At 42.8% G+C, this 26,345-nt stretch overlaps 1 protein-coding gene and 2 pseudogenes across 1 annotated transcript; all 3 read right to left on the reverse strand.

The window, feature by feature from the left end:
* Positions 1-6: 6 nt before the first annotated feature.
* Positions 7-564, reverse strand: LOC116880979 (annotated as a pseudogene).
* An 18,778-nt stretch (positions 565-19,342) lies between these two features.
* Positions 19,343-19,942, reverse strand: LOC116880980 (interferon alpha-1/2-like). Its single transcript, XM_032880490.1, has one exon. It carries the CDS (start codon positions 19,904-19,906, stop codon positions 19,343-19,345), a length of 564 nt encoding a protein of 187 aa, XP_032736381.1. The 5' UTR covers positions 19,907-19,942.
* Positions 19,943-25,379: 5,437 nt separating this feature from the next.
* On the reverse strand, positions 25,380-26,038 carry LOC116880981 (annotated as a pseudogene).
* Between the last annotated feature and the right edge of the window lie 307 nt (positions 26,039-26,345).

Below are 26,345 nucleotides of genomic sequence, written 5' to 3' on the forward strand. Positions count from 1 at the left end.
TGATGCATACAAGGGTTTCATGATCTCTGCTCGGACCATCTCCCAGGTGCAAGGGCTGTATTGCTTCTCTTGCAGATAGAAGGAGATTCTCTGGAATTAATTCCTTAGGATGGAGTCCCCATTCATGAGGGGCATCTCTCCTACCCCTGCCTCCTGCAGGGAACAGGCTTCCAGGTGGCCCAGCTGCTCAGAAAGTCCAGAGCACAATTCCCCCAGGAGGGTCGTGTTCCACGGAGCAGGTGAGGCCTCTGTGCAGAAGAGGTGGAAGGTCTTCTGGTTTGTCACATGGACGGCAGAGAGGGCTTGAGCCTTCTGTAGCTGCTTGCCATCAAATGCCTCCTGGGGGAAGCCAAAGTCGTTTGTGTAGTTGTCACAGGAGCTAGCAGACAGTCTCCTCATTTGTTGCAGGAGCATCAAGGCCCTCCAGTGCGGCAGGCCATGGTCCTGAGGCAGGTCACATCCCAGAGAGCCGAGGGAGTGACAGCTGAGCACCACCAGGGCCACCAAGAAGGAACAGAGCAGGGCCATCGGGTATCCTGCAGATGCTGTTGGCCTGGCTGGGATAGGCACGTCTGGGACCTGTGGCTCTAGCTTCTCTGAACATCTCTTGTGCGTGTGGCTTAAGTAGGGGACATAGGAGTTTCTGATTTCTGAACATTTCCCTTTCTTTCTGCTTCTCTTTTTGATTTCCTTTCTGCACTTTCTCCTTGGTCTGAGCACAGTTTCCCAACTCCGTATACATGTTTTTCATGATTGCCCTTGCCTCCGGAGTCTCCTTTGATGGTTTGTTTTTTTTTAAGATTTTATTTATTTATTTGACAGACAGAGATCACAAGTAGGCAGAGAGGCAGGCAGAGAGAGAGGGGGAAGCAGGATCCCTTCTGAGCAGAGAGCCCGATGTGGGGCTCGATCCCAGGAACCTGGGATCATGACCTGAGCCGAAGTCAGAGGCTTTAACCCACTGAGCCACCCAGGCGCCCCTCCTTTGATGTTTTTAATTGAACCTTCTAGGAAAGTTAATAGCATGGATACATGGATACATGGATACAACTATGTATACAGTTTTATTTTGTACTTATATCTGAGCTTGTACATATAAAAGAAAGTGTGAAGTTTAGTCTTTTTATTCCTACCTATGCAGGGTTAAGAATGACTAACAATTTTAAGCTAAAAGTCAAATTTTAAAGCCATTGATGTATAATTGTTTAACTAAATTTGATGAGAGACCTACAATTTATTTACTTTCATAATATGTCATATATATAATGCACATATGCAAATGAACAATTTCTACAAACATGTAATAATGAATTCAATGTATTTCAATATTTCAAATCATTCCAATTTGCTAACAGCAATTGATAAGTAAAATTATTTAGTGGGCAATTGTGTTTAGTGTACTGAGTTGTAATGTTGACCTTCATAGGAAAATAATCTTTGACCCCATCTGTGACTAGTCATCAAGTTATTGTTAAAATATTTTTTCCTGTTTAGCACTAGATAGAATTACTGATGTGTTGCCTGTGTTTTATATAATTAAATCATAATTGTAACCTATTTATGTTTCAGTCTAAAACATGCACCACATGAAGCTCAGATAGAGGGAGACAGCCAATCGCAGCTCAAGAGTAAGCAAAGACCACCCATCCCAGCATGCCCTTGAGATTCAGGAGAGGATGGAGAGAAAGTCCTCCAATCACAGCAACGTGTCATCCCTAGGTCTGTTGCACTCTCTACAGACATTTCATGTTCCTTCCACAAATTCCTTGTCCATGCTTCTTGTGTGATACCCAAGAAAACCCAGTGAGAGAATAAAAATACTAAGGAAGAAGGTTTTGTTAGACTGCTCCAAGTTTGAGCTTGGAGAGCCACAGACTATTGTGATATTGAAGACTGGTTCACACCCTAAGAACTACCTGTTACACCCTTGGAAGCATTGTAAGAACTCTTCCATCTGGTGGGGGAATGTTGATTTCAGGGAACACTATGCAAATACAGAACCAGGGAACCTGTGAAAAGTGTTGATATCTTATACTCAGTTTTGCTGTGAAACTAACTGCTCTTTATTTTTTTTTAAGATTTTTTATTTATTTATTTGACAGAGATCACAAGTAGGCAGAGAGGCAGGCAGAGAGAGAGGAGGAAGCAGGCTCCCCGCTGAGCAGAGAGCCCGATGCGGGGCTCGATCCCAGGACCCGGAATCATGACCTGAGCCGAAGGCAGCGGCTTAACCCACTGAGCCACCCAGGCGCCCCCTAACTGCTCTTTAAAAAAGTATGTTTTTCCAAGGACACCTGGGTGGCTCAGTTGGTTAAGCTTATAACTCTTGGTTTGGGCTCAGGTCATGATCTCCTAGGTTGTGGGATCAAGCCCCGCCTAGAGCCCTAGGTGGGGCTCCACACTCAGCAGGGAGCCTGCTTGAGGATTCTGTCTGCCACTCTCCCCAAGACTATCCCCTTCTCTATCTCTCCAAAATAAATACATCTTTTTTTAAAGTATGTTTTCCAAACATATATAAAAGCTTATTGCATTAACAGGGTTAGTTCTTTCCAGGTAAGATTGCGTTTTTATTCCCCCCACTCTGGAGAAAAACCTGCCAGGGACAGCCTTAGGCAGAGAACACAAGCCAGGTCTCCAGACTTGGTCACAGTCTTAGTCCATCTGGACAGGAGGTGGCACTCTTCCTCAGTAAATAATTTGACAGGCCACAGAATAAAAAGATCCTGCTTTCTATTTGGATTTAAGTATAGCAACTGTTGCATCATTGTAACAGGCAAATTCCCTCATAACCAGAAATAGTCACCAGGAGGAAAAGAAGAGAACAAGGCTTCTTCTAGGAGTGTTTCCAAAAGGTCTAGAACTTTCACACAAAGTTGATTTCAGTTTGTGGTTTTGTACTTCGAAGTAAAAGTGTCAGACAGAAACCACAAGAGAATCAATTCTTTTCTATTCTATACTCTATTTCCTTGTGACCACTTCCAATCCTGGGCTTTAATTTGATGGAATTGCTTATAAATGGCAGACTCAAATATCTGTTTGCACTCAGGTGTCTACCAGTCAACTGTAGGAGTTATCTACTGCTTTTGTTTTTATTTCTGTACATTCTGCTTCCAGAGTCCGCTGAGAAATTTCCATTTTTGCCTTTTCTTATTACACCATTCAACATAACTGATATTAAGTAAATGGGATTATTGCTTGGAGGTTTTTTTTTTAAGACTTTATTATTTATTAGAGAGAGGGAGCACAAGCAGGGGGACTGACAGGCAGAGGGAGAGGTGGGCTCCCTGCCGAGCAAGGGGTCGGATGCAAGACTCAATCCCAGCACTCTGGGATCATGATCCACATCAAAGGCAGAGGCTTAACCAGCTGAGCCACCAAGGAGGTTGATTTTTCTACAAAACTCAACAATTCAGACCAAGGATTGGATTTGTTATATTCCCCTCTATCCTGACCACAACATGTACACTGGCTTGGAGAAAGTCTATTTTTACTTAAAATGTGAACAATGTAATAATGAGTGAGTTGTGTAATTCATTTTTCATCAGATGATAATCAGAATTGATACCTCTTAATAAGAAACAGATACGATAGTTGTTCTACAGAAAAATGAAATGAAAAACTAAAAAAAAAAAAAAAAGAATATAGGGTTTTTTTCCTGCTAATCACAAAGTGTTTTAGAGGGCTCAGCAAACAATATCACTGATTACAGAGAGTCCTGATTATCACTTTCTCCTGTACTTGTGGATTGTGAAAGGAGGAAAAAAGCCTCTGCATTTCCGCTCTGACAACCTCCCTGGCACAGTAGCTGTGTTTCTTTTCCTTCAGATAGAGATGGATGCTTTGGAAATCCTTCCGGACCATGATCCCCAAACACAGACAGGCAGGTCTGTCTTCCTCCCTGGGTTTCCAGTGTCCCAGGCAGCAAAGAAGGCTGGAGAGGAGGTCATGGAGGGTGGCGTGGCTCCAGGTAGGCTGGCTGTGGTCTGTGCTGAAGAGGTTGAAGATCTGCGGGAGAATCTGGTGGTGGAAACAGGTGCTTTGTGTCTTCTGGATTTGGGTGATGGTCCGTCTTTCCCAAGGAACTCTGAGGTAGGTTCTGTCCTTTGGGCACGTGTGAGAGGGGACACTTTTCAGCTGTCTCATAGTATGAGGATGTCGTGCACTCTGGGCTATGGGCTATGGATGCCCAGCGAGGGAGCAGGCAGGGGTGCAGCAGAGCTGGACTCCTGCCACTAGCTGAGAGAGGTGGGCCATGAAGGAGTTCGGTGATACTCCAGGAAGAACGTGGGTGTCATTTTCCATAGCTGTTTGTGGTCTATGGCTGACTTGGCTGGCAGGCACCACCTCCCTGCGGTTTTCATAGTCCACACAAACCCAGACTTTCCACCACCCTCCTCAATGAGCAGCATCTGTGGGGCACTTTCACTGGGGACATTTTCAGCCAGGGGTGCGTCCTGCACCTTGCAGTTGCTGGGCACGACCCTGAGACCTGCTTTCGCGCAGAAACTGCAGCCAGACCATTGTCAGCAAGAATCGGTTTCCTGAAGGGACTTGAGACTTGGAGCAGAAGCGTGTTCAGTGGCCTTTCCAGCTTTGGGGTCGTGTGTGCGCCTGATGCCATGGCCTCAACCGGCTCAGTGTAGGAAGGAGGGCACACAGTGGAAAGTTGGGAGGAAGGGATGATGGAACAATGGGGGTGCAGGGTGATGGAATAAAGGGATGATGAGGCGATAGCAGGTGGTGATGGGACAGTGGGGCTTGGGGAAGATAGGATGATGGGACGATGGGACATTGGGGTGACAAAGTGATAGCGCCAGGAATGATGAGGAGACTTGAGGATGGGCCATCTGGAAGATGGGTAGGTGGGGTGACAGGTCGAGGGGGGTGAATGGACTAAGATAATGGGGATTTGGGATAATGGGGTGTTTTGGGGATCGGCTGACCAGATGTCGAGACAATGGGGGCAATGACATGATGGGGTGATGAGATGATGGGGCAATATAGTGACAGCATAACGGAGGATGGGGCTACAGGGAGAAGGCACATGGGGACAGAGCCATGGGGCAATGAGAGATGAGGTGATGATGGTCGACAGGATGATGTGGTAACAGGGCGATGAGAGACTGGTTAGCAGGACTCAGCCTGGACCACAGTGAAGACGCAGTGGACAGAGCCAGCCACCATCCAGTCTCCTGTGTGTCATCACTGGAAGTCGTGCATCCACATGGCGCTCCCTTGACTTCAAGGCCAATTTGCCGGTGGGATAGCAGGGCAGCCAGTGCAACAAGATTGCAGACTTCACAGAAGGAACCTGGAGACTCTGACAGCATCCCAGTCAACTTTGTCCACATGACATATTTGACAGCACATATTAAATTAAAGTGTTGAACATAAAATATCAAAATTTCTCATTTTAAAAATATTCAAGCTTGAGGCACCTGGGCGGCTCAGTGGATTAAAGCCTCTGCCTTCGGCTCAAGTCATGATCCCAGGGTCCTGGGATCGAGCCTGTGTTGGGCTCTCTGTTCAGCAGGGAGCCTGCTTCCCTTCCTCTCTCTGCCTGCCTCTCTGTCTACTTGTAATCTCTGTCAAATAAATAAATAAAATCTTTTAAAAATATATTCAAGCTCATAATATTGAGTCAATTTCTTCTATGGAGTTGAAGCTTTCTTTTATTTACATCAAAACAATTGACTATAAATTGACTTTTCTACCATTGATGGAAAAAAACTCAACAATCTGTAGATTACCTCTTTCCTTTTCACTTGAAAGATTTGTATGTTTGACAATTTCTTGGGTCTCCATGACTATCTTGATTATGTTCTTTTAACTTTTGAGAATTGAAATATCTTTCCTATTACCTCATCTTGACAATACTGTTAGAAAGAAAAGTGTTGTGCACAAGCATCAAGGACATTTAGTAGGTCAGATCATCTGCACCTGTCCTGCAAACACCACATCTGTCCCCCAATGTGTCATTGTTCCTGTGTGTCCTTCCAACTGCACCAGCCACTCTGCCACAAACTCTCTTATGCCTAACCTTTAAATGTTGAGGCTCTGCAGAACCACATTTAGGTCCTCTTCTCATTGTCCCCTCTACAGAGAAGTGACCACATCAACTCCCTTGTGCTCATTGCCAGATGCAGTAAGGAATTTCACATGGGAGGCTAGGTCCAAGATGGTGGAGGTGTAGGAGACCTAAATTTCGTCTGGTCCCAGGAATTCAGCTAGATAGCTATCAAACCATTCTGAACACCTAAAACTCAACTGGAGAGAGAAGATAAGAATAGCAAAAACTCTGTGAACAGAAAAACTACCACTTCTTGGAAGATAGGATGTGTGCAGAAGTGAATCTGAGGCAATATATGGGAAGACAGACTGCAGGGGAGGGGGCCTCCATCAGTCCACTACTGCAAGTGGTAGAGCAGTGGAACACAAAATTGGAAGATTTGGGGCACCTGGGTGGTTCACTTGGTGAAGCGTCTGCCTTTGGCCAGGGTCATGGTCTCAGGATCCTGGGATCAAGCTCCACATTGGGCTCCCTGCTTGGTGGGGAACCTGCTTCTCCCTCTCCCTCTATAGTTCCCCCTGCTTGTGCTCTCTCCCTCTCACACACACACATACACCCTTTCTCTCAAATAAATAAAATTAAATTAAAATTTAAAAAAAAAACAAAAATAAAAACAAAATTGAAACTTTTAGAAGTCTGTTCTAGTGAAGGACATCACTCTGATGGCTAAGCTGGGGTGGAACCCTTGCTGGGATAGTGGTCTCAGGACCCTTAGGGTCACAGAAAAACTGGGGGTGCCTGAGTGCAATAGAGCTCCCGGGTTTTGGAGCAGGGAAGCCAGTTGCAAAGAGTAAGCCCAGATGTGGGCTTTCAGCTCAGGGTTACCATAAACCATTATCTGAGACACAACCAGGCCACTGTTCTATGAGCAAGGACCCAAAAAGCAGCAGATCCAGGGAGACTGCTCTTCCTCCCTTTGAAGGAGTGACACAGGAGCGGGCCTCAGGAATCTGCTGGGTTTGGAGTCTCCAAATGGGGTGGTGTGCCTAAGATAGAAACACTTGGTCACTGGCTGAGGTGCAGAAAGAAACCAGGCAGACAGGAGTGATTGACTGCTCTTCTCTGAGAGTACACTGAAGAGTGGAGCCCTGAGGTCTTAGCTCTCCCCAGGCCAGAGATGCGAGGCCACCATTTTCATTCTACTTTCATTCTCATTCTCTAAAGTTGCACAGAAAGACTTCAGGAAACAAAAGCTATGGAGAGCAAACCCAAGCAGACTACTTAGCCTGGCCCCTGGCAAAGACAGTGCCACTCCACCTGGGGCAAAGACATTTGATAATCAATGCAACAGGCCCCTCCACCAGAAGATCAGCAAGAACATCAAGCCAAGACCAATTTATAGGTTAATGAGAACTGCAAAACTCCAGCACTAGGGAACATAGCACATAGAATTCATAGCTTTTCCCCTGTGATTCTTTAGTCTTTCAACTTTAATATTTTTAATTTTCTTTTTTTCTTTTTTCTTTTCTTTTTTTTTTTAATTTTTCTTCTTTCCTTTTTCAGCCAACTTTTTATCAGTTCCTTTTTAAAAATCTTTTTTAATATTCATTTTTACAGTCATATTCTATCCCTTCATTGTATTTAACAGTATTTTTTGTATATATATAAGTTTTTCTTTCTTTAAAATTTGGGGAGGCAATTTCTTCTAACAGACCAAACACACCCAAAAATCTAGTGTATGACTCTGTTCTATTCAACAACCTGACCATATTCTTTTTTTTTTTTTTTCTTTTCCCCCTGGTTTCAGGTCTCTTCTGATTTGTTTAGTGTATATTTTTTCTGGGGTCATTGTTATCCTTTTAGTATTTTGTTCTCTCATTCATCTATTCTTCTCTGGTCAAAAATGACAAAGCAGAAAAACTCACCTCAAAAAAAAAGAACAAGAGGCAGTACTAACTGACAGAGACCTAATCATTATGGACATTAGTAAGATGTTGGAACTGGAGTTCAGAATAATGATTATAAAGATACTAAGTGTGTTTTAAAAAAGCACAGAAGACACTAAGAATCCCATTCTGGAGAAGTAAAATCTAACCAAGTTGAAATCAAAAAGGCTGTCAATGAGGTGCAATCAAAAATGGAGGCTCTAACTGCTAGGATAAATAAGGCAGAGAGAATTAGTGATATAGAAGACCAAATGATGAAGACTAAAGAAGCTGAGAAAATACACAGGGTATTAGATTGGACAAAAAGCCAAGACCCATTGATATGCTGTCTGCAAGAGACTCATTTTAGACCCAGACACCTCCAGATTGAAATTGAGGGGGTGGAATACCATTTATCATGTAAATGGACATCAAAAGAATGCTGGGTGACAGTCCTTATATCAGACAAATTAGATTTTAAACCAAAGACTATAATAAGAGATGATGAAGGACACTATATCATACTTAAAGGATCTGTCCAACAAAATCTAACAATTGTAAATATTTATGCCCCTAACATGGGAGTAGCTAATTATATAAGCCAATTAATAATAAAATCAAAGAAACACATCAACAATAGTACAATAATAGCAGGGGACTTTAACACCCCCCTCACTGAAATGGACAGATTATCTAAGCAAAAGATCAACAAGGAAATAAGGGCTTTAAATGACACGCTGGACCAGATAGACTTCACAGATATATTCAGAACATTCCATCCCAAAACAATGAAATACACATTCTTCTCTAGTGCACATGGAACATTCTCCAGAATAGATCACATCCTGGGTCATGGATCAGGTCTCAATCCCAAAGGACTGGGATCATTCCCTGCATATTTTCAGACTGCAATGCTTTGAAACTGGAACTCAATCATGAGAGGAAAGGTGGAAAGAACTCAAACACATGGAGGCTAAAGAGCATCCTACTAAAGAATGAATGAGTCAACCAGGAAATTAAAGAAGAATAAACAATATATAGAAACAAATGGAAATGAAAACATAACTGTTCAAAATCTTTGGGATGCAGCAAAGGCAGTCCTAAGAGAGAAGTATAAAGCAATACAAGACTTTCTTTAGAAACACGAAAGGTCTCAAATACACAACCTAACCTTATACCTAAAGGAGCTGGAGGAAGAACAGCAAATAGAGCTTAAACCCAGCAAAAGAAGAGAAATAATAATCATTAAAGCAGCAATCAATGAAGTAGAAACCAAAAGAACAGTAGAACAGATCAACAAAACAAAAAAGCTGGTCCTTTAAAAAATTAATAAGACTGATATACCCCTGGCCAGACTTATCGAAAAGAAAAGAGAAAGGACCCAAATTAATAAAATCATGAGTGAAAGAGGAGAGGTCATAACCAACACCAAAGAAATACAAACAATTATAAGAACATTTTAGGAGCAACTAACTACATGCCAACAAATTAAACAATCTAGAAAAATGGATGCATTCCTAGAGACATATAAACTACCAAAACTGAACCAGGAAGAAATAGAAAACCTGAACAGACCCACAACCAACCAGGAAATTGAAGCAGTCATCAAAAATCTCCCAACAAGCAAGAGCCCAGGGCCAGATGGTTTCCCAGGGGAATTCTACCAAACATTTAAAGAAGGATTACTACCTATTCTTCTGAAGCTGTTTCCAAAAATCAAAATGGAAGAAAAATTTCCAAACATTTTATGAGGCCAGCATTACCTTGATTCCAAAACCAGATGAAGACCCCACCAAAAATGAGAATTACAGACCAATATCCCTGATGAACATGGATACAAATATTCTCACCAAAATACTAGCCAATAGGATCCAGCAGTACATTGAAAGGATGATTCACCACGACCAAGTGGGATTTATTCCTGGGCTGCAAGTTTGGTTCAACATCCACAAATCAACCAATGTGATACACTACATTAATAAAAGGAAGAACCAGAACTATATGATACTCTCAATAGATGCTGAAAAAGCATTTGACAAGGTACAGCATCCTTTCTTGATCAAAACTCTTCACAGTGGAAGGACAGAGTGTACATACTTCAATATCATAAAAGCCATTTATGAGAAAACCACAGTCAATATCATTCTCAATGGAGAAAAACTGAGAAATTTTCTCCTAAGGCTAGGAACATGTTAGGGATGTCCATTATCACCATTGCTGTTCAACATAGTACTAGAAGTCTAGCCTCAGCAATTAGACCAAAAAAAAAAAAAAAAAAGGGTGGGGCATCCAAATTAGCATAGAAGTCAAACTCTTACTGTTTGCAGATGATGTGATACAGTATGTGGAAAAACCAAAAGACTCCACCCCAAAATTTGTGGAATTCATACAGGAATTCAGTAAAGTGGCAGGATATAAAATCAATGCATGGAAATCAGTTGCATTTCTATACAATAAAAATGAGAGAGAAGAAAGAGAAATTACAGAGTTGATCCCATTTACAATTGCACCCAAAATCATAAGACACCTGGGAATAAATTTAACCAAAGAGGCAAAGAATCTTTGTGCAGAAAACTATAGAACACTCATGAAAGAAATTGAGGAAGACACAAAGAAATGGAAAAACATTCCATGTTCATAGATTGAAAGAAAAAATATTGTGAAAATGTCTATGCTACCTAGAGCAATCTACAAATTCAATGCAAACCCTATCAAAATTCCATCAACCTTTTTCACAGAACCAGAACAAATAATCCTAAAATTTGTATGGAACCAGAAAATACCCCATATAGCCCGAGGAATGTTGGGGGGAAAAATAAAAAACAAAAAAACAAAGCTGGTAGCATCACAATTCTGGACTTCAAGCTCTATTACAAAGCTGTAATCACTAATACAGTATGATCCTGGCACAAAAACAGACATATAGATCAATGGAATGGAATAGAGCACTCAGAAATGGGCCCTTAACTGTATGATCAACTAATCTTCAACAAAGAGCAAAGAATATCCAATGGAAAAAAGACACTCTCTTCAACAAATGGTGTTGGAAATATTGGGCAGCCACATGCAGAAGAATGAAACTGGACCATTTCCTTACACCACACACAAAAATAGACTCAAAATGGATGAAAGACCTCAATGTGAGACAGGAATCCATCAAAACCCTTGAGGAGAACACGGGCAGCAACCTCTTCAATCTCAGCTGCAGCAACTTCTTCCTAGAAACATTGCCAAAGGCAAGTGGGTTAAGTGGCTGTCTTCAGCTCAGGTCATAATCCCAGATCCTGGGATTGAGTCCCACATCAAGCCCCACATTGAGGCCCACATCGGGCTCCCTGCTCAGCAGACAGCCTGCTTCTCCCTCTCCCTCTACCTGTTGCTCTGCCTACTTGTACTCTATCTCTTTGTGTCAAATAAATAAAACCTTAAAAAAAAAAAGAAAAAGAAAAAGAAACATTGCCAAAGGCAAGGGAAACAAGGGCAAAAATAAACTCTGCGGCCTTCATCAAGATAAAAAGTTTTTGCACAGCAAAAGAAACAGTGAACTAAACCAAAAGATAAGTGACAGAATGGGAAAAGATATTTGCAAATGACATATCGGATAAAGGGTTAGTATCCAAAATCTATAAAAAACTTATCACACTCAACACCCAAAGAATAAATAACCCAGTCAAGAAATGGGCAGAAGACATGAACAGACATTTCTACAAGGAAAACATCCAAATGGGCAACAGACAGATGAAAAAAATGCTCAACATCATTTGGCATCAGGGAAATACAAATCAAAGCTACAGTGAGATACCACCTCACACCAGTCAGAATGGCTAAAATTAACAAGTCAGGAAACAACAGGTGTGGGTGAGGATGCAGAGAAAGGGGAACACTGCTACACTGTTGGTGGGAATGCAAACTGGTGCAGCCACTCTAGAAAACAGTATGGAGGTTCCTGAAACAGTTGAAAATAGAGCTACCCTATGACCCAGCAATTGCACTACTGGATATTTACCCTAAAGATACAAATGTAGTGACCCAAAGGGGCACATGCATCCCAGTGTTTATAACAGCAATGTCCGCAACAGCCAGACTATGGAAAGAGCCCAGATGTCCATTGATAGATGAATGGATAAAGAAGATGTGATATGTGTTTGTGTGTGTGTGTGTGTGTGTATGAATATTATGCAGCTATCAAAAAATGAAATCATGCCATTGGCAAGGACATGGGTGGAACTAGAAGGTATTAAGCTAACCTAAATAAATCAATCAGAGAAAGGCAATTATCATATGATCTCACTGATATGCAGAATTTAAGAAACAAGGAAGAAGATCATAGGGGAAGAGAGAAAAAAATTGAAATAAGACAAAACCAGAGAGGGAGAAAAACCATAAGACACTCTTAATCTTAGGGGAAAAAACTGAGAGTTGCTGGAGGGGAGGGGAGGTGGGAGGATGGAGTGACAAGGTGATGGACATTGGGGAGGGTATGTGTTGTAGTGAGCGCTGGGTGTTGTATAGGACTGATGAATCACAGACCTCTACCCCTGAAACAAATAAAACATTATATATTAATTTTTTTTTAAATGACAGAGCATAAGTTAACAAAATTCAGCGCAGCAGCACTGGGGATGAGCGGCTCTGACAGAGGGTGAGAGTGAAGGCTGCACTGAGTTACCACAAGTCAGGAATGTGGCTGCCTCAGCCAGAGGTTCACACAAGACCAACTCCTGGGTCCCCATGCAGTTCTCAGCTTTGCAAGCACCTGATTTTTCTTTTGTTCAATCCACATGTGCTCAGTTCTGAGGAGAGATGAGAGGAGTCACACCAACCAGTTCACAAGAGACTGGTGACCAGGACCCCAGCTGCTCACCCTCTATGGAAGGAAAGAGGATCCTGGTCCTGCCTGAGTGCTCTATGTAGTTTAGAAATCCACTCAGCCAGGAAAAGATGGCCTTGAGAAATCCAATATTAAAACAAAGGGAACTGGATAATCCTAAAAGATTCTAGTCTTCACCTGGATAAGAACAAGGATGATGATGTTTTATGATGGTAACACCAAAGCTGATTATAAGCCAACTATTCTGAGATCATTGAAATCATTAAATCAATCCTGTCAATACCCCCATTTGGATTATGCTTATTTATACAACTGTTTGGAGAGAAATAGAAACCAGAAGGGATGAATTATTCTGATGGTACCAAAGATCCAGGGTCAAACATTAAGGAGTTGTGAGATAATGGATTGTCTGGAAGCACCTGTTAAAAGAAGGCTAGAAATGGACAGAGGATTTAAGATCCAGGAGAGGCCCCATAGCATGAAATCAGTCAGGAGGGGAAGGTGAGAGATCAAGGATTCCAGATTCCACTTCAGATGCCACAGGGTTGTTGTCTGTTGTAGTGTATGACAACTAAGGGTGTGGTTTAAGTCAACTGAGCTGACTTGAAGTTATTTTGTCTTTTTCAAAGGACATGTATCTTTTCTTTTCTTTTTTTTTTCTTTCAAGTTTTAAATTACAGTTAGGTTACGATGTGGGAAACAAAGGCAAAAGAAAAATTAAATTTCCTTACTACCTATGGCCCATTGACAAGTCCTCCAAATAGGCCAAGTGACATTCTTCTAGGAGCTCAGCTGCCTTCCTGTTAATACTTTGCTAAGGGCAAAAGGCAATCTTAGCCCAACCCCCCAGCATCCTGTAAGTCTATTTTAACAGATAAAACTCCTCTGGAAAATTCCTTTATCTCCACCCACCAAGATGAATGTTGTCCATCGTTCCCAAACTGTATGACCCACCGATATACATCTGAAAGGTCTCATGACTGAGTTTCTACTGACCTAAATGACCTTTTACTAACAAGAGCTAGCCCCCTCAACGTCCTGGAAACCTTGTTTCCAATAGCTGGGAGGCTTGTGGTATCCCTAACCCCTTCATTACTCTAAAGTATATAATTGTCACTCTTCATGACCCCAGTGTAGCTCTTTCTGTCCACAGGTCCTGTCCCTGTGCTTTAATAAAACCACGTTTTTGCACAGAAGACATCTCAAGAATTCTCTCTTGGCTCTAGGCTCTGGACAGCAACATCTTTCTTACATGAGCTAACATACAGCATAAGATTCGTTCCTGTAGAACTTAATGATTCATCACTTACATACAATACCCAGTGCTCATCACTATAAGTGCCCTCTGTAACCCTCATCCCTTTAACTGATCCTCCTGGCCACCTCCCCTCCAGTCTCCTTCAGTTTGTTCCCTATAGTTAGAAGTCTAGTTTCCAGTTCACAGCTTTCTCTTTTTTTTAAATGTGTTCATCTGTTTTGTTTCTGAAATTCCACACATGAGTGAATGAAATCGTAGGGTATTTTTCTTTCTCTGACTTATTTTGCTTAACATAATACTCTCTAGTTCCATGAACTGACTACAGGTTCTAAGCAAAAGTCGAGAAAGTCTATTTCAAAGAGTCACAAAGAGTAGATTTTTCCCCTAATTGAAATAGATGTTTGCAGCTGGCATTGGGTAACCCTCCTCCTTCCAATACCCTGCAGGCTGCTGTCATGTCAGTGTCACCCATGATGGGAACACTGCTATGGACCACATCTGCATAGGAGAACTCTGTGCTCCCACCATCCAGTTGAACCTTCTCAGTCTCGGGAAGGACACAGAGATGCAGTTGACTTGATGCTGCCCTACTGTCCTACTGTTCCACCTCCTGAGGATAAGTCACTAATCCAGTGGACACTTTCCCATTTCTATTCTCCTTCCAGGTTCCCACACTGCTGCTGACCTTTAACACCTTCTGCTCAGCTTCATGTTTCCAGATGGGCAGCAGTGGGTCTTTTGAGCAAATGAGCATCCTATGCCCTTGTTAATCAAAACGTAGTGATGTAGGAAATGTTCAGGTTCAGAGCCAACAGCCAAAAAAGAATTCTTGAGACAACTTTGGTGCAAAAAAAAAAAAAAACGGTTTTATAAAAACATGGAGACAGGACCTTTGGTCAGAAAGAGCTGCACTGGGGTTATGAGGAATGGCTGACTATGTACCTTAGTTGGGAGAGGTAAAGATAAAGGGAAGTTTCCAAAAGGGTGTTCATATGCCAAGGAAGACTCGTAGAATCCTGGAAGCCTAGGATTGTCAACCCAAGATTGTTTTCCCCTCTAGCAAGACAACAACATTAAGGCATTTGGGAGTTTCCTGGAGGGAGTGTTTGTCAATGGGCTGGAGGTTATAGGAAATTTAATTTTATCTACATTTCCTTTTTGTCTTTGTTCCCCACATCAATCGGTATGCCCAAACACTGGCAGAGATGAGCATCTGTGATTGTTTTAGTATAGACGTGTGCGCTGAGCTCCCTGTATTTAGCATGTTTCTGTGCGGGACTAGACATCTGGGGTCTTGAACTCCACAGCACAGAAATCAGCTGACAGAGAGGGTGGAGGGAGGGCAAGCATGCACTCTGGCTCCTGAAGCTGCCAAACTTTGGCTGCTTGTGGCTGGTACTGCAGGGTGATCTCTCGCAGCCCATTGGTGGGCACCCAATCAACAAGCCCTTTCATCGCCAGCTCACCTGGCAGGTTGACCAGAAGCACTGGGGAAAGGAAAGTTGGCAGGGATGCTCACCCCTGTCACCCCTGTCTCCCCTGTCTCTGACCCTGCTGCTCAGCTCTCCAACACTTTCCAGTATTTAATAATCAATAACACTGGGATTGAATCCAACCCATGGCTATAGGGATTTTCAGGACAAGACTTACTCTTTGTCATAGAACAAGGAAACAGGTTAATGACAGCATTAGAATCTCTGGATTTCAACAAGTAGTTTTTGTTTTTGTTCTTGTTTGTTTTGCTTTTTTGTGTAGCTCAAAGGACATCCTCAGGAAGATATCTGATTTCTGCATTGATCCCAAGCCTGGTCTTCAATCTTGGTCACCACCCTTGTAGCACTTGGCCACCAGGAGGCAGTCTTCCTGGAGAGGAGCTTCACTAGGCCACCCTTCAACCTGATCCTGCTTTCTGTTTCCTTTCAGCCATAGCTGCAGTTCCATCACATTGGATGGAAATCTGAGCAAAGCTTCTCTTGCAGGTGGTTCTGCAAAACCTAGAGATTTCATTTCATTTTTGCCTTCTACTTGCTTTCTTCTGCTATTCCTTAGGAAACATTTAAGCTGAGGCCACAACAGAACAGAAAGCTGTTGTGTGAACAGGCTGAGAGGTCACGAGTGTAAATGCCAAAGGTGATCTGGGGACTTCTGCTTTGGAGAGGAAGATAACTGTTAGGACAGGGGAATGTGTTCTGGAATGCAGTGGGGAGGGCAGGATGGGTGCCAGAAGGTTAAGGAAATAGCATGTTCTTCTGCACTTCCACCTAGATATTTATTCTCAACTCTCAGATGTTCCTAAAAGCCACCATCTCATCACTGGTGATAAATAAAAATCCTTCTTGGCAACGAGGAATGAATTGGTTGGGTTTCTCTAGAATCCACGACAGAATTCTGATTTTAGAGGTTGCCTCCTTTGGAAGTTAGTTTCTGAAGTGTAAGACACCAGGTCCCAAGAATTTTGTAGAAAGAGACAAACAATATTCTCATATATAGTTGTCTGAAGAAAAATAAGAGAATACCTACCACATTTTAAGTGGTTTTGATGTAGCGAAGATGTTGGGATTCAAAGCCCATGGCCAAGAGAGAATTCTTGAGATGTCTTTGGTGCAAAAAAGGGGTTTTATTAAAGCAAGAGGACAGGACCCATGAGCAGAGAGAGCTGCACTGGGGTCATGAGGAGTGGCTGATTATATACTTTCAAGTTGGGAGGAGGTTACGGATAGCATAAGTTGCTAAGGAATATTGGAAACAAGGCTTCCAGGACCTTGAGGGGGCTAGCTGTTGTTGGTAAAAGATCATTTATTACTGTCTATAAAACCTTAGTCATGAAACAATTCATATGTTTATCGGTGGGTCATATGGTTAGGGGGATGATTTCCAAACTGTATCTTGGGGGCTGGAGATAAAGGAAGTTTCCAAAGGAATTTTTATCTCTTAAAATAGACTTACAGAATGCTGGGGGTTGGGCTAAGATTGCCTTTTGCCCTTAGCAAAGTTTTATCATGGAGTCAGCTGAGTTCCTAGAGGAATGTCACTCTACATGTCTGGAGTGACAATGGGCTATAGGTAAAAAGAAAATGTAACTTTCCTTTTCCTTTGTTTCCCAAATCAGTTACTCTAGGGAACATGTGATCTTAGTTGCCTTTAAAGTGCATGAGTTGGGTTAATATTCATGATATTCTGTTATAATTATTAAATCGGGTTTTACTCCTGAAATATACACAACTTGCTCTTACTCCATGGATTTCCATGATTCCTTCCATGATTCGTATTTTCAGCTGATGGTAACCAATTTTCTCTTTGCCTTAAATATTAAGAGACTTCTTGACCCAGCTTCCCACTCAAAGTGTGAAAAAAGCCTGTCAGTCTTTCTGTCCATGATAATTTTGTTATTTCGGAATTCATGGAAGTTTGTGATACCCTTAAAATTAGGGAAAATTCCTGGCAAGTAACATAAAAGAATTCTTATCATAGCAAACTCCCCTAGAAAAAGAAATGCAGTATATAGCTGCTGTAGTAAACCAGTGTCACAATAATGAAAGTTAAGTAGCTTAATTAATAAAACCAATAATTCCAGGAAACATTATTTTACCAGTAGCAATAGACAATTTGCTGAAGGATTGAATGAGTTATCTATTCCTAACCTATACAAGGTTATAATAACCAAGACAGGATAAACCATTATCAGTAATTAAGTTATGGTTCAAAATAAATGCAATATTTAACACATTAACATAATTTGCGAGAACATCAATTCCACAAAATCACTCAAGGAAAAAAATGGCATAAAAGGACAAACTATGCACAGAAAAACTAACCCACATTGTTCCCAGATTACATGCTATATTATTCTCCAAGGCAGATTCACTGACTTCTCTTACTCATGCTCCCAACCGCTCCAGCGTAGTCTCTGCTTATGCATTCCACCAAACGAACCCTCAGGAAGGTCAGCAAAGGCATCTGTGTTTCTGACATCACAGGCAGTTTCAATCTACATCTTCCAGGAATCCGCTGATGGTCTTCAAAACACATTTACTTCCTTAAAGACACTCAGCAGCATCCTCTCTTGCCCTGTGCTGTATGGCCAAGAGGCCACCATCTCCTTTGTGGCTCTTCTCTCTCCTCCCTTCAATGGTTGAAGAGCCTCAGAATCAAGTTTATGTCTGTTTCTCACACGACACGGTCTCCCTGCGTGACCACCTCTTTTTCTGGCTTTGCCTGCTAGATGTGGACCTCAGCCATGGCGTTTCTTGTCAAATGACAGCTCCTCTCCCCCCGACACTGGACATACGTGCCTCCGTGTCTGCCAGTGACCTGTCAAGGGGTCCACAGCTTTTCTGTGTACTTCCTGAACATCTCCGTTCTAGCAGCCGGTGAGAGAAGTCAAGTTCTTTCCTTCTTCATTAGAACACTAGGTAGGAGGATTGTTTTTAGATTCCATCCCTACAGCAACCAAAGATACAGACATCAGGAGTCCGTTGTTACTTCTGATGTTAAAATAATATCAGGGGTAAATGAATTCTGCCATCCATTCTTCAATGAAGCTGCACAATTAGACTTAGTGTTACTCTTTTATTTTTTTTTTAAGATTTTATTTATTTGACAGAGAGAGAGAGAGAGATCACAAGTAGGCAGAGAGAGGGTGAAGCAACAGAACAGAACAGAAAACTGGACACGGGGCTTGATCCCAAGACCCTGAGATCATGACCTGAGCCAAATGCAGAGGCGTAACCCACTGAGCCATTCAGGCACCCATAGTGTTACTCTTTTAAAAGAATGCCAGTAGTAAAAGTTCAATAAAAAGGGGTGCCTGGGTGGCTCAGTCAAAAATTACGCGTCTGCTTTCAGATGATGTTGTGATCTCAGGGTCCTGAGATGGAGCCCTGCCTTGAGCTCCCTGCTTAGGGGGGAGTCTGTTCTTCCCTCTCCCTCTATCCCTCTTCCCTGCCTCTGTTCTCTCTCTCCCTCACTTTCTTTCTCTCAAATGAACAAATGTTCACTGAAGAAAAAATGATAAACTGATTAAATATTAAAAGTTTATTTTATTATATCCTGCAATGTAAAGGTACACATCATAGAATATGAAAAAAAAGAATCTTAAATATATCTATCTAAATAAATATTTAAATAGATAAATAGACACGAGCAAGGTCATCTATAAGCGGCTACTGCTTATAGAGTTGACATGTTCTGAAAACACTTGACAAATTGACTGTGTTCATGTCTTCGCGACAGCAGAAATGAGAGTCTCTGACATGGCAGAACTCCGAAAAGAGTGACATTATTAGTCAGAGGGAATCACTCCAATGTTGAAACGGGTCTCACTTCCTGCTCCTTAATCTCTTTTGCAAGGCTGTTGATGCATACAAGGGTTTCATGATCTCTGCTCGGACCATCTCCCAGGCACAAGGGCTGTATTGCTTCTCTTGCAGATAGAGGGAGATTCTCTGGAAGTAGTTCCTCAGGATGGAGTCCCCATTCCTGAGGGGCGTCTCTCCCGCCCCCACCTCCTGCAGGGGACAGGCTTCCAGGAGGCCCAGCTGCTCAGAAAGTCCAGAGCACAATTCTTCCAGGAGGGTCGTGTTCCAGGGAGCAGGTGAGGCCTCTGTGCAGAAGAGGTGGAAGGTCTTCTGGTTCGTCATATGGATGACAGAGAGGGCTTGAGCTTTCTGCAGCCGCTTGCTGTCAAACGCCTCCTGGGGGAAGCCAAAGTCATTTGTGTAGTTGTCACAGGAGCTAGCAGACAGTGTCCTCATTTGTCGCAGGAGCATCAAGGCCCTCCAGTGCAGCAGGCCATGTTCCTGAGGCAGGTCACATCCCAGAGAGCCGAGGGAGTGGCAGCTGAGCATCACCAGGGCCACCAAGAAGGAGCAGGGCAGGGCCATTAGGGATCCGGCAGATGCTGTTGGCCTGGCTGAGGTGGGCACGTCTGGGAACCGCGGCTCTATCTTCTCTGAACATCTTCTCTTGTGCATGTGGCTTAAGTAGGGGACATAGGAGTTTTCAATTTCTGAACATTTCCCTTACTTCCTACTTCTCTTTTTGCTTTCCTTTTTGCACTTTCTACTTGGGTTTAGAACATGGTTTCTCAACCATTTCTTTTTCGTATTGCTCCCTTCCTTCAGAGTCTTTTGAACACTTATGTAATTGAATCTTCCACGAAAATATAGTCACAGGGATCTACAGTCTATAGAGTAGGTGTACATCATACAGTGTATACATATACATATATAGTTGTATTTCCACAAATTCCATGTCCATGCTTCTTGTGTGACACCCAAGAAAACCCAATAACAGACTATAAATACTGAGCACTAAGCTTTTGTTAAACTCCAAGGTTGTGCTTTGACATACCACACACGTTGGAATATTGAAGCCTTGTTCCCAACCCTAAGAACTACTTGTTACATTGCTGGAAGCAATTGGAACAAGTGTTCGTTTTGGTGGTGGAAATCTGGTAATGGGAGAGACTGTGCAATTAAAGAAGCAGGGAGTATGGAGAAAAACTCAGGAGCTTCTCCTTGCTTTAGTTATGAACATAACTGTTTTTTTTTAATTATATTTTTGTAAAAGTTCATAAAAGCCATGGAAATTGGCCTGTAACACTAGCAGAGTCAGTTCATTCTACAGAAGAGCTCTTTTTTGCTCTGGAGGAAAATCTCCTACCAGGGGATAGACATCTACGTACAACACAAGCCCATGTGCAGATCTGGTCACTGTCTAGCCCACCTTGCACCTCACTGGCAGCCTCCCCTGTAAAGACTGTGACTGGCCACAGAACAGCAGCCTCCTGCTCCCATCTAGTCTCTGCTCCTGCCACTGTCACATCACTGCAGCAGGGACATTCCCACAGGTCCAATAAAAGTCATCAGGAGAAAAGAAGAAAACAAGGCTTCTCCTAGGAGAGTTTAAAAAAAAAAAAACTAATTTCAAACAACTTTTGTTCTTCTTTGTGGCTTTGTAATTGGAAGTAAAATGGCCAGACAGAAACCACAAAGGAAAAGGAAGCAGCTGTGTGAATGGGCAGGAGAGGATCCTGAGGAGGGAGGGAGGAGGGGGAGTTCACAGGAGGTTTCTACACTGGGGGAGGGGGAAACACTGTGATTGGAGAGTGAAAGGATGGGATCTTGGAAGGCATGGAGGAAGGGAAATGTGTTGTACCATAACATATCGAGTATGCGGACATAGGTACAGTGTATATATATACACATTACATTATTGTGTAACTAATTATATTCAATTGATGGACCAACTGTTCCCAATGGGTATTTTTTTAAATATTTATTTATTTTTTACATTTTTTATATTTTATATTTATATTTTTATAAATATATTTATATATTTATATTGTATTTCATATTTTTATTTTATTTTTTATTTTTATTTTATTTATTTTTATATTTATTTTTTAAAGATTTTATTTATTTCGTCATCAGAGAGAGAGAGAGATAACAAACAGGAGAAGTGGCAGGCAGAGGGAGAAACAGACTCCCTAATGAGCAAGGAACCAGGCGTGGGACTCAATCCCAGAACCTTGGGATCATGACCTGAGCTGAAGGCAGACACTTAACCAACTGAGGCTCCCAGGCATCCTACCAATTGAGTATTTTAGAGAATCAGCAGTTTGCAGTCAATTACAGAGAAAAGGCTAATAGAAGATCACTTTTCTCTTAGAAAGCTCTAGGAAAAACATAAGAAAATAGTGTCCATCTGTTAAACTCTCACTCAATGAAAGATACTAGATACTTTGAAATGTGCCACTTCATTATTACAACAGCTCTAGGAATATTTCCACCCCACTTTACATCTGGGGAAACTGAGCTGCAGAGAGCTCAATGAGGTTCTTACGATCAAACAAGGAGATGGAAGCAGAGTCCAGATGCAGAACACAGTCCTGTAGCCCATGGGATAAATTCCTGCCTGAGGTTCTTCTTGGGAAATTCTGAATCTTCCCTTCTGCCACACTTCCTGGAGATCATTCTTCCCTGGTTGCATCCCACCTGCACTGGCTGCCCCATCTCTGTGCCCCTGACAGGCTCCCCTTCTCCTGCTCAGCCTTAAAAGTTAAAGGTTCTCTGAAGCCTTAGGGCATCTTCTCATTCCACAGTCACATCAGATGGAAGGACTTTCAGCACCGTGCTTCGATTTCCAAATATGTAAGACACATTGCGATTTAATGTCTCCAGGACATGCATTATTGGAGAGTCCAGACTCACCCCTGCATCTCCAGTGGGAAGTCTGCTCTTCTTGACTTCCCTCCATCAGGCTCCTGGTCACAGATCCCCTTGGCCTCTAGCACTCTGAAGAGGTAGCCTCAGACTATTCTAGAGTGATTGCTTTCCTCTCCCTCTGCTGGAAAAGCCAGCAAATTTCCCTCGGCTCTTTACAGGGGCAGCCTAGCAGAGATTCCGAAGGTACAACTCACAAACCCATGGGCTCCACCAACTAGGGAGGACTGGATGTTGTAACTATCCAGTGGAAGCACACAGAGCCTTGAGCCAGGCTTCCGTAACAGCTCAAGTTCTTATCACTGCCTTCTTCTGGCGAGTGTGATTGTCTGCGCGCTCCTTTTTCTCCTAGTACCATCGCTGAGACTGGCGCTGGGACCACAGCTGTGAGTGGATCTAAGAAGAGTTGTTGTTTTCAGTCTTTTTGCTGTTGGTGGTTGTTGGTTTTGTTCTTGTTGCTGCAGCTGTGAGGTCAGGAAAACTGTTCCAACTGGTTCAGTGTTGATCCAGAAACCAGAGGATCCTGCAGTACTTAAACACCTGAACAACTTCAGGCTAGCTCTGTCCTGCGGATGGAGGCCCTTAGGGACAGTCCTGTCACAGACACATTTAACCACAATGCTGAGTAACTTAACTCAACACATTGTATGGCTGAAGCAGAAAGAGGAGTCCTTAGAAAGATGGAACTCATGGCCATGTGACTTAGTGTTGTAGGTCAAGAATATCATTTCCAGGTCCCTTTCCTGCTTTCTTCCTTTTTATCATTTCCCTTTCCTTATGTCTTCATTTGAATAGGAAGAGATGGGTCGCCTGATTTTGACTCAGACTCCTTCCCAGGCAGTCCCTCTGTTTCTTCTCTCTCAGATGGAGATGGATTTGCTGGAAGCACATCTTCAATGCCAGGCCAGACCCCTCAAACCCAGGAGAGACTCCCCCACTCAAGTCATAGGTACCACACATGTGTCTGGGGTTCTGGCTGCCCCTGGGGCCCAGGGCGGAGTTTCCCCAGCAGGGTCGGGTTCAGGCTGCAAATGGCAATGGTGGCGCCCGGTGAGGAAAAGGGTGAACGTCAGCTCTAGCATCTCGTGGAGGACATAGGTGGCCCGGGCCTCCTGGAACTGTCGGCCACGCACCATGTCCCAGAGGAGCTGTCCTGGGTCAGGGAAGAACAGATGTTCCTTCTTGTGTCAGAACCAGCAGGTCCTCCTGTGAAGCTTCCCGGGGCCCGGAGGCAGCTCACAGCCCAGAGCTGAGAGGCTGAGAGCAGGATCCCCACAGAGGGGCTGGGCGCTGCACCTGAGGGCTTCTGGTGGCCTGGGGGAACAGTGGGGGGCGCCCCGGCCCCCAGTTCATCTTCAGTTCTTTCTATTCATGAGTCTTCAATAGAACACGGTAGTTTGATTTACAGAATGTTCCTGTACACTTTTCATGCCATTTCATTTTTGTTTGCTTTTCTTTATATATGCTTTACATGGTTTAGAAGACCACCCATTTCAATTATTTTTTTCATTTTTTCATCAAATTTAAATTTGTCTAAAGAAGGTAAATCTCTCAAAACTATTTTGTTTCTATAGTCACTAACTTCTCTTCTGTTCCTCACCCTTCCTCCTCCTCCAGTATGGTTTCTGGTGAGTAATTCAGTCAAAACAGCTCATACCCGGGGACACAAACCCTGTACTTCCAGGCTTTGTGGACCCTTTCCATGCACGCTTTGCAATGATGCAATTCCTTGAAGCCTTTCTCGGCTTTGAAATAGACTCTTAACCAATATTCGCTCTTATGCTACTGCCTTAGGGCCATTCCACCTTTGTTTGCAGTGTGGCTCTTTGCTACCCTGACCAGTGGTGGTTTGAGGCATCACTTTTAAATCCTTTTCTTGTTTTACACTCTTTTCCCAGTCGACCATTTCCCTTGCTGGGCTTTAAGCGAATGGAATGGCATGTAAATGGCAGATTCAAAGATTCGTTTCGTAAAGGATATTGGCACTTGGATGGCTACCAGTGTGATGTGGAAGGGTCCAAAATCTATAAAGAACTTAGCAAACTCAACACCCAAAGAACAAAGAATCCAATCAAGAAATGGGCAGAAGACATGAACAGACATTTCTGCAAAGAAGACATCCAGATGGCCAACAGACACATGAAAAAGTGCTCCACATCACTCGGCATCAGGGAAATGCAAATCAAAACCACAATGAGATACCACCTCACACCAGTCAGAATGGCTAAAATTAACAAGTCAGGAAATGACAGATGCTGGAGAGGATGCGGAGAAAGGGTAACTAGTGCTTTTGATTCTATTTCCTGACCTGTCTGCTTCCTTTTCTACTTTCAGAATTCCCATATTCTTTTCTTCTCCTTCTACCCTTTAGTATAACTGATAATAATTCACTATGATTATTGCTTGGAGGTTGCTTTTTCTACAAAACTAAATGATACAGACGGGGACTGGATTTGTTACATCTGTCTTTAACCTGAGGACAACATACAAACTGACTTCCAGGAAGACTATGGTATTATTTCTAATGTGAATCACGAAATACTGAGTGAGTTGTACCATCTGTTCTTTCATCACATTGTAATCACACTTGTTTCCTCTTTCCTTTTTTATGATTTTCTTTATTTATATGAGAGGGGGAGAGAGTGCACGCAAGCGAGAGCACAAGAGAAAGGGGAGGGAGAAACAGACTCTGAACTGAGCCAGGAGGCTGAGCAGATCTAATCTGAGCCTCCTAGGATCATGACCTAAGCAGAAGGCAGCCACTTAACCAATTGAACCACCCAGGTTCCCCTTCTCTTTCAGTAAGAAACAAGTACAAATAAAAGAATTTTTCTATAGAAACATTTAATGAACAAAAATTTAATAAATGTATAGCATGTATATTTGTATTGCCACAAAGTGAAAATGTGCCTGTTATTATACAGAGAAAAATAATTTGAATCTTGTAAATAGTGAAATAAATAGTTAAATAGACAGATCCGCATGATCATCTGAAAGCCACAAGTGCTTGTACCATTGACTTGATGTTGCTTAGTACTCCTGAGAACATGCGACAAATTGATTCCATTCATGCCATGATAACAGCAGAAATGAGAGTCTTTGGCACTCCAGACAGAAGAACTCTGGAAAGTCTGGTATTATTAGTCAGAGGGAATCATTTCCATGTTGAACTGGGTCTCATTGCTTGCTCCTTAATCTTTCTTGCAAGATCATTGATGCATACAAGGGTTTCATGATCTCTGCTCGGACCATCTCCCAGGCACAAGGGCTGTATTGCTTCTCTTGCAGATAGAGGGAGATTCTCTGGAAGTAGTTCCTCAGGATGGAGTCCCCATTCGCGAGGGGCGTCTCTCCCACCCCCGTCTCCTGCATGAGACAGGCTTCTAGGTCGTTCACCCGCTGATAAATTCCTGAGCACAATTCCTCCAGGAGCGTCGTGTTCCAGGGAGCAGGTGAAGTCTCTGTGCAGAAGAGGTGGAAGGTCTTCTGGTTCATCACATAGATGACAGAGAGGGCTTGAGCCTTCTGCAGCTGCTTGCTCTCAAATGCCTTCTTGGGGAAAGCAAAGTCATTTGTGTACTTGTCACAAGAGATAAGGGAGATTCTCCTCATTTGTCACAGGAGCATCAAGGCCCTCCAGTTCAGCAGGCTGTGGTCCTGAGGCAGGTCACATCCCAGAGAGCCGAGGGAGTGGCAGCTGAGCATCACCAGGGCCACCAAGAAGGAGCAGGGCAGGGCCATGGGAGATCCTGCAGATGCTGTTGGCCTGGCTGGGGTGGGCATGTCTGGGACCCGTGGCTCTAGATTCTCTGAACATCTTCTCTTGTGCATGTGGCTTAAGTAGGGGACAAAGGAGTTTTCAATTTCTGAACGTTGCCCTTACTTTCTACTTCTCTTTTTGCTTTCCTTTTTGCACTTTCTACTGGTTTAGAGCACTGTTTTCCAACTCTATGTACATATTTTTCATGATTTCCCTTGCCTCCAGAGTCTCCTCTGATGTTTTTTAATTGAACCTTCCAGAGAAATTAATAACATGGATACAGTATTTATGCAGTTATGTACTGTACTTATATCTGAGCTTTGTACATACAAAAGA

This window comes from Lontra canadensis, unplaced genomic scaffold, assembly GCF_010015895.1.
Source record: "Lontra canadensis isolate GAN:19392208 unplaced genomic scaffold, GSC_riverotter_1.0 scaffold70, whole genome shotgun sequence".
Classification (NCBI taxonomy): domain Eukaryota; kingdom Metazoa; phylum Chordata; class Mammalia; order Carnivora; family Mustelidae; genus Lontra; species Lontra canadensis.